General features: G+C 38.7%; 2 protein-coding genes across 3 annotated transcripts in view; one reads left to right on the forward strand and one right to left on the reverse strand.

Moving 5' to 3' along the window:
* Positions 1-6,004, forward strand: part of ME1 (malic enzyme 1) — a 140,945-nt gene extending 134,941 nt beyond the window's left edge. For both annotated transcript variants that reach the window (XM_060752974.2, XM_060752975.2), the window contains exons 13-14: positions 3,658-3,756; positions 5,562-6,004. In XM_060752974.2, coding sequence (XP_060608957.2) covers positions 3,658-3,756; positions 5,562-5,729 — 267 coding nt within the window. In that variant the 3' untranslated portion in view covers positions 5,730-6,004. The remainder of the gene's footprint in view (positions 1-3,657; positions 3,757-5,561) is intronic.
* Positions 6,005-9,489: 3,485 nt separating this feature from the next.
* On the reverse strand, positions 9,490-12,831 carry RWDD2A (RWD domain containing 2A). The gene is made up of 3 exons (XM_060755041.2): positions 12,765-12,831; positions 12,124-12,347; positions 9,490-10,214 (listed from the first exon to the last, which is right to left on the reverse strand). The coding sequence occupies exons 2-3, from the start codon at positions 12,325-12,327 to the stop codon at positions 9,537-9,539; spliced, it is 882 nt and encodes a 293-aa protein (XP_060611024.2). The 5' UTR covers positions 12,328-12,347; positions 12,765-12,831; the 3' UTR covers positions 9,490-9,536.
* Positions 12,832-13,916: the final 1,085 nt, after the last annotated feature.

The following is a 13,916-nucleotide window of genomic DNA, read 5'->3' on the forward strand; positions in this document are numbered from 1 at the left end:
TTTGGAAATTTCCAAAGTGAAAGGTGGGGCAGGCACTGGACTGTGAAGTTGTCTCAGATGTCCAATTTGAGAGGAAGACAGCAGCAGCTGGTTTACTTTACAGACAATTTTAGTTGTTAAATTAAAAGTGAGAGACGCTATGCAATAACTAAGACAAACAAATCAAAGGCTAACAAAGTGCAGATTTTGCCAAAGTATGGTACCTCGTTAAGGCCATGATCTTATACACATTTACTGGGAGTTATCCATTTATGCTGTTACACTCAATAGGGCTTCCTTTGAGTAGATATGTATGATTGCACCGCGAGTGTACCTGCTTTCAAGTCTCATTCATAATAGTCATACTACAGCCATTCGAGCACTTGAGTCTGGTTTCAATCATGCTTAAGAATCAGAGTGTCACAGAAACAAAAGCATGTTCACATCTTGAATTGATTTGACTGGTTATGTCTTATCTGCAAAGGAAGTACTTTACTACTCACACGACACATCATTAATTCAGGAAATTCATTTTTCCGAACCCTACAGAAAAGGGTTTGATAAATTCATAGAAAGTCGTTATATCAGTGGGTATCAGCCCAAATCTCACTCTTTTGAGGCATCAGAATCGCACTGGCGGAGATGGGAAGACAAAAAGGAAATAGTTTTTGCATCCTATCCAGCTTGTGCGTTTTCCAAAAGCATCAGACTACCTGCTCACTATGAAAAATAGAATTGTGGACTTTATCAAGACTTTGAATTTATCCAGCAAAGCAGCTTTTATATTCCAATTCTGAAAGAAGAAAAAACTGGATTTTAGAGTTCCGACAGCCATAGCCTTCTCCAGAATCATAGCTTACAATCCTTTACATCTGAGTTGCCCCTATTGAGCACTTACTGCTTGAACTGAACATACAGAGGGTTCAGTGAGACTAAATGGGGTAAGAGTGGAGTGAAGCAATGGATCTACTGCCTGATCCCAACCAAGCATGGCCAAACTTTAATGACCAGAGCAGAAAGGGTGTGATGGTGCTCCTGCATCATATTCTCTCTGGAAGCAACTGGGAGTGGGGAAAAGATAAATTAACAATGGTAGTTCTTCCTTCTGGGGTTGGAAAATGGAGTAGATTTGAACTATATCCAAACCATTTTTGATGCACCACCTTTAGGATGCTCTGCTTGCTACCTCTGGCAAGAATAGTATTGACAAGATATTTCTGTCTGGAAAACTTTCCTCAACCAGGTTATATGGCGCGCCTCTCATTCTCAGGACTGCACTTTAAACCATCCCATTGCCCTCTCAGCAAGAGGAACTGGGGTTCAGGATTGCCTGACCACATTTTGAATCAGCCCATAAATAATTTATTGTGCATATGTGATTTAAAGTGATTTATCTACTTATGGCAACCCCATTAATTTCATGTGATTTTTAAAGGCAAGGAATACTTAGAGATTGTTTTGCTAGTCCCTTCCTATGAAATAATATGACAAACTAAAGTTACTCATATGTTGAAATTCCCCTTAGCTAAGTTGTAATCAGAGGGGGAAAGGGCAGCTTTGTGCCATGGCTTTGCAGTGTAAAGAGAAGTTGGGCACTGTGGCCTAGTTTTCACCTTCTCTAGTCAAATCTGATAAAAGAAACAGGAAGAAATTGTAAGAACTGGAAGATTTGTTTTCAGGTGTTCCTATTTTCATGCCAAGCAAAGTCAAGTTCAGCTTTGAGTTTGGGATGATAAACCTGGGTCATGGTACGCTCAAGTAAGACAAGTGTATGCAATTTCACCGTGCTTACAAGTGGCATTTTTTCACATCAAGCAGAACCAATATGGGAGAGTATTGTGAGCTCATAAGTTATACTTGGGACTACATATACTGTAGTGAGGTTTTTCCAGGTAGAATTCCATTAGAATTTCAAATATATTTTCAAGACACTTAAGTTTTTTCATATTTATAGTTGTCTATAAAACTAGTGGATATATTTACATAACAACAACAACAATATACGAATAGCTTTCTCCTTTAAAGTCTGGTTGCATTGACTGTGATATATTTATATTTATGTTTATCTTCTTTTAAAACTTTGCTAAGGTCCAAAGATAAAAATAAAATTAAATTATGTGCTGCTTTTCCTTGGATAGTAGAACAATCTGCAAGGCAGACAGCTTTGGAAGCAGAAGGGGGTGGATTTTCAGAGACAGTGTGTGATAAGAGAATATTGAAAAGAAGGGAAGTCCATATATCAACCTGTCTATTTTCAAGCTTTGAAGCTTTGGGGATTTAGTAGGCAGATTAGAATGTGAACAAGGTGAGAAATACGTTTTTACAGTTCAAATATGATTGTTTTGCCCTCTCACAGAACTCTTGTATTAAATTTTAATTATTTTCTCAGCAGTGTGCAATTGTAAGCCATGCTTTGTTGCTTTACGGACTAATATATCTCTGAAAAGAGGCAGAGTGTGGCATAGTGGTTTGGGTGCCAGGCTGTGACACTGGAGACTATGATTTGAATCCCTTTTCAGCCATTGGGTGACCTTGGGCTAGCCACACTGTCTCAGCATCAGATGAAAGCAACGGCGGACCTCCTCTGAACAAATCCTGCCCCCATAAAACTATGATGGGTGCCTTGGGGGTTGCCATAAGTCACATATGACTGGAAGGCAGACAGTGGCAACATCCCTGGAAATGAAATAGCTACTGATCTGCTATATGAAAAAATGATCAAATGGGAAGAACGTTCCTTCTTTTCTACACTACTTTAGCACCCTCTTGTGGCTTCGCTATTACATGAACAAATATTTATGCATGCGCCACATATATTTTTTGTAGTGCAGAAAAAAATATGGAAGAATGATCTAGCCTGCGGACTTTAGTTTGGGGACCCCTGAACTACAGGATGATTGGGGGCAACATGGGCTACAGTCAATTTGGAACTGGGAGATTGAATGTCCACCTGTAGCAGATCTCTGCATGTGGAACTACTATCACTGTGCTGTGTAGGGCAGGAATTTGGCCACAGTGTAATAAAAACCTTTTCTTCTTATTTGAGCTGCCAGAGTTTAAGAATGCACAACATACCCCAGTTTTGGATCCTTAATAAGAAAGGGTGTCAAAATATGCCAGGATATACCTCCAAAACAGTATCCCTTGCAGCTTTATTTTTATTTCAGGACTTCCACATCCCCAAAATGATAACCCACGGAGGTTTGTGTAATAAATGCACCAGAGAGCTTGTATTTTGAACATAAAGAAAATTTTGTGAACTGTTCACAAATTCCCCAAAGGGGAAAAAATAATGAAAATGTACAAAAAAATATTCAGTATTACTATTTCTTGTTCTATTCAGATGTCTGCCTTGGTTTCACTGCCATTGTCTCTGAGAAACCTCTATAGTGTCACCAATGCTGCCACTAGTAGCTGTTTGCCACATTTAGTCTGGCTTCTCAGAAAAAATCTGTCTATTATGAGAGACCTTGCCAGCAGCACTGCTTCCATCAGCCGCTCAGGAGCACACAATCCCACTACTATAGAAAGGTAGTGTCTTGGTTTTGTATCTACTCTTGTTTAAAGAAGAGTAATTACAAAAACAGATTATTACTGTGTTATTACCATGGCAGAGGATTTTCAAATAAAGTTGTCTTCAACAGGCAAGGCTAAAGCCGTATTTTGTTTTGTTCCTAGGTTATATGTCAACAGGTTTCAAAAGAACATTTAGAAGAGGGCCGTTTGTATCCACCTTTAGCATTAATTCAGGATGTCTCCTTGAAAATTGCTGTCAAAGTAAGTTAATTCTGTACCTTTTTATTAATAAAAGGATTAATTTGTTTTGTCCAGAACGCATTACAGTTTGCTGGCATCTTTTGTCATTTAATTTTATGGGCAGAGCACTGCCTTGAATAATAGCAGTGTACTAGGATTCATTGCAAATCAACAGCAGTATCTGATTGAATTGTTTCTCTGCACCATCTATTCTGCTGACTTTTTTCATAATATTGTTTGAAAGTGAACACATTTGTTTTTTTAGAATTTTAGCAAAGGGTTTTATCTAAAAAAAGCTGACTGTGGCTATAAGGCTGACTTGTTTGAGATCCTTTTTTCTAAGGATCTCAAGGTTGCATTCATTATGCCTTATTATCTACACACAAAAACCCATGAAGCAGGTTATATCAAAAGGTAGTAACTGACCCATAGACCATGTAGTGAGCTCCATGTTCCTTAGAGAATTGAATATGATTCTTCCCAAACACGGTATATAAATATTCCCTTAAATGGAAAATTGAATTTGATATCTGTTTTTATTTGAAAACAAATGGCAGCAGGAAACAGTTCGTTTCTCTTTCCTAGAGCTCAGTGCTGTCTGCCTGATCCAAATTTAATTTAATACAGTATTAAAAAGACGAGTGATCTCTGCTTTCTTGTCCAGTTGGGAAGTCATTTTTTCTCTCTCAACAACTATTTTATTGCTCCTCACAGCTCAAGGCAGGGTACAACACAGATTAAAATACAATGTATGACTTTAAAATACATAAACATAAGATTAAAATACAAACCATTACACATTAGGCATTGTTTTCTTTTTATCTTCCAGGAGCCTGCCATTTCTTACATTTATTACTAAGTGAGACATAGATGATCTCATGTAAAGATCTTTGTCCTCAATAAGAGTCTCTTAATGAATTGATTTTCTTAGGCTGACACAGTAATTGCTTCCAGCTGTGTGTAGAAAACATTGTCATATTACTTCTCCATGCTGATAATACATAATGTAGATGTCAAAATACATTTATGCAGCCTTCTCACTGTGAAAATCAGCATTCTGTATGCGTAAAACCTCTCAGTATGATTACAGTAAACAAAAAGTTTTCAAAAAAGTTAGATGTAGTAGTCAGTGCAATTAACTGGATTTTGTTATCAGTCAAAGGTATGTTTTTTAATAGCCCAGTATCAAACAGGAATTCAATGCAATTTTTTGAGATTGTCATAATATAAATACTTAGCCCATTCTTCAACAGGGAATCATCTGATCTGGTGAAGGGAGGGCAGATAATATTGGATTTAACTTATAATATTTATTTCAAATAAATGTTAATTTTCAAAGTCACTGATTGCTCCTTCCTTTAGGCCTGCAGTTGTTGCTTTGCCTTTAGGATGTATGGACATATGGGAAACATGGGAAATAGATAGGTCTACTTCAAGTAAGCATGCACAGCATTTTGTAGTTGCTGATTGGTGTCAGTGAGGAGTGAATCCACTTCAGATTTCAGTCTGAATTTTAAAGTATATTCAAGGTAGTTTACTTATTTTGAGATTTGAGTTCAGCATCTTCATTATATAGTTTCCTAAGCCCAATGTTGCAAGCAGTGCTGTATTAAGTCACTGGATTCTAACTTATGAATACATGGTAAAATTGAAGTGATCTTCCCCATAAATCTAGTTATTTTTAAAAAAGAAAAAAATGACAGGCATTTTGGTATCCATCTGATCAGAATCAAGCAACTGATACTAAATGTTGTGATTTCCTCATTAAAAAGCATTTCAGGTTGATGCAATATTCTAACAATGCGGGGCTTGTCTTGTTCTCCTAGATTGTGGAGCAAGCCTACATGAACAACACAGCCACTTTCTACCCTGAGCCAGAAGACAAAGAAGCATTCATCCGCTCCCAGATGTATAGCACTGACTACGAAAGCTTTCTGACAGATTCTTACACCTGGCCCAAAGAAGCCATGGAAATACAGACTGGAAACTTTTAAAACAAAAAATAGCACTGCAACAACACTGAAAGCACTCAGACACTTGCTAGTTTTCCTCATTTGCTGAATCATAGCACAATTTTATCAAAACTCAGGTTATATTTTCTTCTTTTTAAAGGGCTCTGGATACTTTTGAAAGCCATAGAACTTTACAAATTTCAGATTTTAATAGTTTGTTAAGCTAATCTATAAGCAAATTGAGCATACAGTTAAGACAATGGAGCATAATTTGTATACTGATTTTTAAAAATAAATAAAGGGACTCTTTATACTAATTTAGGAATGCAGAAATGTACTTTTTTGTCTACCTTGACATCTGTATGAAATTACAGATATGTGCTAGTAATGAGTTCAGAAGAGCAATATTGCAACTGAGTGATGAAGCAATATATCAACGTGATAATTTGAAATGTGAAAAACTTATTTCACATTTTTATTCCTTGATGTCAGAACAAAAAGCAGTTTGTATGATTGTATCAAGTGCAAGTGTGAAAATTGTCCCATGTTTTTCACTAGGAGGCATTCTGGCAAAATCAAGAAAAAAGAAACTGGTATGGAAGTCTTCGACGCTGCCACCTTTCGTTTTGTAACTTTAGCGGGTCATCATAAAGCAATCACTACTTTCTGAATAATACAGAAAATAGATGCACTTATGCTGAAATATTCATCTTGTTTGGATGCAAAGGGTTTCCTTTGTTCATCAACATTACCATATAATTTAAGAGCCTTGGTAGAGAAGACAGTGTAGTTCATGAACCTCTTTCCAACAATGGCGGGCTGAAATTTTCAGGAGAGTCTGTACAGCAAAAGTGGTTAGTTGAGCACTGAATTCCATCTAAGAGAGGATGTTGAAAACTGTGTGTAAGTGGTGGATAGGACCAAGGGGGAGAAAGGATCAGACTACACATACCAGCCTAGTTTACAATTATTATTGCCAATAACTACACTTTAGGAGACATGCTTCAGTCCTTTAGAAAATAAAGTTGCAAAACCAGATGATGGAAAGGGGATGTGGATGGTTTTTGGAACCTCAGCGAGAAGTCATTTCCCAGCTCTGCCTTAGAGCATCTATCAATGCTTGTCTCCAAGCAGATTTCATTTTTGCTAACAAGTACTGAAAGAGTTGTTACCTTTCATGAATTTGGTTAGTTTCCTTTTAATGATACCTAAACAGGAACTATATAATAGCAGTCCCTTGTCTTCCAAGGGTAAAGTCTTGGCGGTAGGTCCGTAAGTAACTGTGGAGACATTTTGGATCCACATGTTCTTTTGCAGTGATGACATAGATTTCCATATGGAAAGTTTGCTTGATGTGCCTTCTTCTTGTCACATTTCTCCCTTTCTCCCTCTATTCGTGCCTCTTCAAAATTCACAGCACTGTTGGTAACAGCTGACCTCCAGTTAGAACACTCGACCAGGTCTTCCCAGTTCTCATTGTTTATGCCAGTTTTTAAGATTAGCTTTAAGCCCATCTTTAAATCTCTTTTTCTGTCCACCAACGTTATGTTTCCCGTTCTTGAGTTGAGAGTATAGTAACTGTTTTGATCAGGCATTCGGACAATGTGGCCTGTCCAGTGAAGTTGATGGCAGAGAATCATTGCTTAAACGCTGGTAAATATTGGTATATCTATGAATGTCCCGATCCTTAAACACTGTCTTCTTCCTTTGAAAACATGCACTCACCGAGCTCAAATGTTGTATTTTGGTGTCGATGTCAACTTTTATGGAGAGGTGGTTGTTTAGGTAGCAGAAGTGATCAACATTTTCTAGCATTACACCATTAAGCATTATTTCTGGCATTGCAGAGGGATTGGTTGATGCCTGCTGGTAGAGCACTTTGGTTTTCTCTATATTCTGCAAGAGGCCAAGCTTTTCATATGCTTCTGCAAAGGTGTTTACAATGGCTGAATGAACACAGACTCCTGTCATCAGCACATTGGAGTTCTTTAACACCAGTTGTTGTGACCTTATTTTTGGCTTTCAGCCTGCTGAGGTTAAAAGATGGCAAGCCATCGGTCTGATACATGTTTTCCACACTGGTAGGAAGCTTCCCATTAACGAGGTATAGAATCATAGCTATGAAGATAGAAGATAAGGTGGGGACAATATTGCATCCCTGTCTGATACCTGATCCCATTTTAAATGGGTCACTTGGGGAGCCGCTGCTGTCCAAGACTGTTGCCGTCATGGAGGAGCTGCCGGATGTTTACAAATTTATCAGGACATCCAATAAACCCATACATAGATTACCGGTAATCATAGTGAAAAGTCCTTTTTCAGTCTCACTCTGTCAATTTTCATGGATGACTTAATTTTATTGATGCGAAGAAGAAAAGTTCCTTTACAGCAATATTCATATTTATAGTATGAGAAACTTCTATCACATTTCTCCCATCCCACTTTTTTTATAAATAATTCCCAGCACTTGGTCATTTTCAAGATTTCCAAGCACATGCCTTTTTCTGCACTATTTCCATCCAAACAGTTCTTAACCCAGAGCAAACAGTTTTTAACCCAGAGCAAACTATGCCCCATCCTTTAGTATATAAATACTAAGTATTTCATTTACTCATGCTAAAATATTAACTTACACATCAAACCCTACAAGTTTCCCACCAAAATGGTTTTTAAAGCTATAGTATCACAATAGCAAAGACAACACTTTCTTTTTTGAGGTAGACTCTAATAAAATTGTACTGATATAAAAATAAATGCATTTTAATGAATTCGCTATCTGCAATTATAATATGGGCTTTGCTCCTTCCTTTAGGCCTACAGCTGTCACTTTGCCTTTAGGGTGATCCACACAGTGAAGAAATAATCCAAATTCCAAAGCTTTCCTTTTATTAAAAAAAATACCTGAAAATATTATAAAGACGATGCAGGATCCATAATTATTGCATCAAAGAAATATTACAAGGGTCATACATTAAAGCACACATCATTTATATGGATTTCTGAGCCTTATTTCAAGTTCTTAATCTCAGGCCCCTTCTACACTGCCACATAATCCAGATTATTAAATCAGATAATACACATAATCTGCTTTGAACTGGATTATATGAGTCTACAGTTCCAAATAATCCAGTTCAAAGTAGATAATCTGGATTTTATATGGCAGTGTAGAAAGGGCCCCAGGCTGGATCTACATTGCCATGTATCCCTGGATTTGATCCCAGATTATATTATTTTCCCAGATTATCTGGCAGTGTAGCTCCAGCCTCAGGTTCAGTAGCCTAGCTCTGTCTCCTTTATTTCTTCTTAAGGCCACTATAATAATTTCTAATCCTAAATTCTCCGTTTTTATCACCTATACACAAATACATACATGCAAGATGTTGATGGTTCACCTACAAAAAAATCTGAACACTCTTATTAGTAAGAGGTTTAGATACTGCAAGACCTAGCAGAAAGCCCTTTTAAAATATTTCTAATGTAAAAATGCTCCAAAAGACATGCTCATTCATCTTCATTCATATAGGCAGCTTGCACTGTTTAGAGCAAATATAATTAAAATATTTGTTTCAAGACCTATGGCTTGGTGGAAGTGTGTGTTTATGCAATATTGCTGGGAATGATTTACGCTTCAGACTCGTTAAGAACACAACTGGAAGGAAGCTGTGTGCTTCAATGTACACATCAGTTTCCCATCAGATACATTCTAAGGTTCTATTTCAAACAAAACTAAAATGTACAAATTGTTCAGAGATTGTGTTCATTTGTCACATTAACTATACCCACATTTAACCATGGCAGAGAGTTGCTTTTAATTTTTATTAATAGAAAAAATAACAACAGTTTTGTTTGTTAGTTTTCAGAACATTTGCCTTCAACACCAAACAAAATCTGAAACACGTGTTCACTCTGATGTGCCTTCAGAAACTCTAGGAACTGACCCAGGTCCATGTGATAGTCATTCCTCAGTCCATAATCACCATGGGCTTGAAATTGCAAATCTTCAAAAGTTTGGAAGAGTCGTAGATCGTCCACATTTGCCTCGGTCTCCCCACTTTCAACATGTTTGCAGGAAATGTGTTTCCAGTTGGGATATCTAACATCATGCCAAAACTCTTCACAGTTTCCTTTGATACCCTCCACACAAATGATCCCAGGCTTCCCAGTTAGACAGAAACCAGTCAAGTTTAATTTCTTGGCACAGTCAAATATCTTTTTCCTTAGTTCTTGTCTATATATGTGGTGGCTGTAAATCCACATCCGGTTAAATAATGATTTAACTGTTTTTGCATCTGGAACACTTTCAGAGTAGAGTTTGCTGTTTTGTATATATGAAATGCTGTTGTCTTGCAACCACTGAACTGCTGTGTATATGCAAAGTTCTCCTAGATCTAAGGAAGTAATATAAGAAGTGAGATCCTGATTGAGCTGAAATTGTTGCTGCCTATCTAGCGCATCCGATCTTGCAAAAAGCTGTGGTGCCATATAGGGGTAGTCATGAGGTAAAGTAACTTGCAAATTCACTTTTACCTACAAATAGATAAGAAAAATATTACAATTCAGAGTGTTATTTTTGTTTGGTAACTGGGCAGTTTTGTGAGTTATGCCTGACTCATTACACTCATACAGAGGGAGATAGTATATGAGTACAGTTGGTCATATCTACTTCTGCTTAATTGTTTCTGACTTTAATTTGTGAACCTTTGGGTTCCAATTGATTCCTGATGCCTGACCACTCAGAATTAAAAGTACACACCTGGGTTGCTGTGAGTTTTCCGAGCTGTATGGCGACGTTCCAGAAGCATTCTCTCCTGCGATTTCCCAGGCAGGAAGCAGCCAGGCTTTGAAGCTGAAAGGCTTCAAACTTTCACACTTACCTTAAGAAACAGACAAGGGCTCTTTCTCTTACCCTGAATATTCCACAGATGTATAAATCTCACATGCCTAGTTTCCAAAAGACTTCATAACCTCTGAGGATGTGGGCAAAACGTCAATAGAGAATGCTTCTGGAACATGGCCATATAGCTTGGAAAACTCACAGCAACCTAGTGATTCCGGCCATGAAAGCCCTTGACAACACAGTACTCACAGTTCTTACAACCTCTGAGGATGCCTGCCATAGATGCAGGTGAAATGTCAGTAGAAAATGCTTCTGGAACATGGCCAGAAAACTTACAGCAACCCAAAACATCTTTGCTTACTATGACCTCAGATGTCATGGGAAGGAGGGCCTTTGGTGGTTCCCCATTAGTGGGGTCATAGCTATCTGTAGAAGTGGGAGTCTCAGCCACATATATACATACATTCACTTTTATCATGGATATAGATATATAGATATAGATAACCCCAGATATAATGCATTCGAGCAGGCATGGCAAACTTAGGCCCTTTAAGTGTTTTGGGCTCCAACTCCCACAATTCCTAACAGCCTACTGGAGTCCAAAACACCTGGAGGGCCAAAGTTTGCCCATGTCTGCATTATCTAACCATGAAGTATGGATGACTGAGACCAGAATCTGCTCTGGAGAGGCAACATAATGTATTGGTTCAAATCACTGAATCACTAACTAGCTGTGGTGCAGCTAGTTAGTAGCCAGCTGCATTAAATCACTACTGACTGAGAGGTCATGAGTTTGAAGCCAGCCCGGGTTGGAGTGAGCTCCCAACCATTAACAGTCTAGCTTGCTGTTGATCTATGCAGCCCGAAAGACAGTTGCACCTGTCAAGTAGGAAATTTAGGTACTGCTTTATGCAGGGAGGCTAATTTAACTAATTTACGACACCATAAAACATTCCAGCAGCATGCGTAAAAATGAAGAAGTGCTTCATCAAGGACTTGGCGTCCCAAGTGGCAGCTCCCCCTGTGGCCAGAATTGAGCATACTCTCATGAAGCCGGAAAGCTGGAATGTTAAATTGCCTCTGTGTTTGTCTATATATGATATATATGTCTAAGTGGCAATGAATGTTTGCCGTGTATGTGTGCATTGTAATCCGCCCTGAGTGCTCTGCAGGGTGAGAAGGGCGAAATAGAAATACTTTAAATAAATAAATAAATAGATAGATAAATAAATAAATAAATTCTTAAAGACTGGCCAGGTGTCACAACTCCTTAGCATCAAGTGAAATCATTACAATTCTTTTTTAAAAGCCAAATTTAATTACTTATTTATTTATGACATTTATATGCTGCCCTTCTCACCCCGAAGGGGACTCAGAGCGGCTTACAAGTAATATGTAAATTCAATATATTATATTATTACAATAGCAAAAATTAGTATTATATATTACTATGTTGTACGATACCATTATACTATAATATTATTATTAATATCACATGTAATATAAAATATATAATTATAATATCTTATTATTATCAGTATTATATTGTACCACATTATAATATTATCAATATTATATATGGAAGACAGATGGTCTCACCTTTGGTGCGTCTATAGTAACGGAAACTGAATACTCAATAACGCGTGGGGGATCCTGATCTTCTGTATTGTTCAAATATTTCTGAACGTTACTGAAAGTATGTTCATCATGAAGAGTGATTTCTCCTTTATGAGGAAACATGGAAAAAAGCATTTCTAGTTCAGTCATCTGAAGCTGAATCCTTTCTTTTATGGCACTGGACATTGCTACAGATGGGAAGCCACCTGCAGAACAAAAGGCACAAAAAGAACATGTTAAGAGTCCAAAGTATACTCTGAAGTTATTGACAAATTTGGACTGGACAGGAAAATATACATACACACACACAATCTGTCTATCTATCTATCTATAATATTATATAATAATATTTAATATTTAATATATTATATATATATATATATATATATATATATAGAACTAATGAAACACCATTTTTTTCTTTCTTCTTTGATTTCCCTTTGAGTTCTAAGGAGTTCAGAGAGGGGAGGGGCGCTTCTGCGTGTCAACCAATCAACTCTGCAAACCCTGTCGCGAGCCCCAGGGTCGCCGACCAACGTGATTGGTTTGTCTCCTTTTGTGGAACGCGCTCTCATTGGAGGTGTATAGATATATCTATCGGAGCATCTTCCCTCTCCACATACCTCGCACGAGACTCCTGCTCCCCTTGAGCTTCTCAAAGCCACGCCCACTACAATCCCGGCCCCGCCCCCAGCTGACGTGTCACACGCTTCCTTCCAGGACAGCTGATTTGGTGACGCATGCGCACTAGGCGGCGTGTTGGTTTGAGAGAGAAAACTGATTCTGTTCAAGCCATGGTTCCAAAGTGGTGTCAAACTGCATCATATCTACAGTGTAGATGTCCCTATACGTATCTGTCTTCACGCACACGTATGTTCCTTTGCCTGCATGTAGGTGTATGTGTACACCCAAGAGTCCTACTGAGTCATCACACTAGAGCAGGCATGGGCAAATTTGGTCCCTTTAAGGTGTTTTGGACTTGGACTCCCACAATTCCTGGCCTCAGGCCCCTTCCTTTTCCTAAGCGGCTGAGGGGGAAAAGGAAGGGGCCTGAGGCCAGGAATTGTGGGAGTTGAACTCCAAAACACCTTAAACGGACCAAATTTGCCCATGCCTGCACTAGAGCATGGATCCACTTAAAATCCAGTTTCTGCCTCCTGCAGAATTCTGGGGTTTGTAGTTTTGTGGGGCTGTTAAAGGCACCTCCCTAAACTACAAACCCCACAATTCTGCAGGAGGCAGATTTAAAGTGGATTCATTCTCTAGTGTGCATCTATATCTATATGCAGTTTTGACACCACTTCAACTGCCATTGCTTTGATGCCTTCCCAGGAGTTGTAGTTTCCCAAGGTCTTTTTACCCTTCTCTGTCAAGGACTGGTGCCTCACCAAGCTACAGATCCCAGGATCCCATATAGTATGGAGCCATTGCAGCTGAAGTGGAATCAAGCCGCATTCGTTCCCCAGTACAGACACATGACTCCAGAAACCATGGGTGACCTTGAGCAAGGCCCACTCTCTCAGCCTCAAAGGAACCCCCACGACAGCAATGCCTTTTCTCTTCTGTACACAAACACACCTCCTTGGAGCTGAGCTACTAAACGGATGCAGCTGCCGCACCCAGGAGTCAATGAGTGAGGGTGCCGATGTGGAACGCCTGGGCAACAGCCACGCCCCGGTCTAAATCCGCGCTCTCATTGGTACAGCCGCGTTCCATGACCACGCCTCCCCGGCTTCTCCGCGCTCTCATTGGCTAAGCCGCGAAGGCGTCTTGAG

The sequence above is a fragment of the Anolis sagrei genome, chromosome 1 (genome assembly GCF_037176765.1).
Source record: "Anolis sagrei isolate rAnoSag1 chromosome 1, rAnoSag1.mat, whole genome shotgun sequence".
NCBI classification, from domain to species: domain Eukaryota; kingdom Metazoa; phylum Chordata; class Lepidosauria; order Squamata; family Dactyloidae; genus Anolis; species Anolis sagrei.

Bases quoted from the DNA above. Each gene is read 5' to 3' on its own strand.
- RWDD2A (XM_060755041.2), bottom strand. From the start codon at position 12,327: ATGTCCAGTGCCATAAAAGAAAGGATTCAGCTTCAGATGACTGAACTA. The intron at 10,215-12,123 runs GTGAGACCATCT...ATCTATTTGTAG, and splicing joins TTACTATAGACGCACCAAAG to GTAAAAGTGAATTTGCAAGT.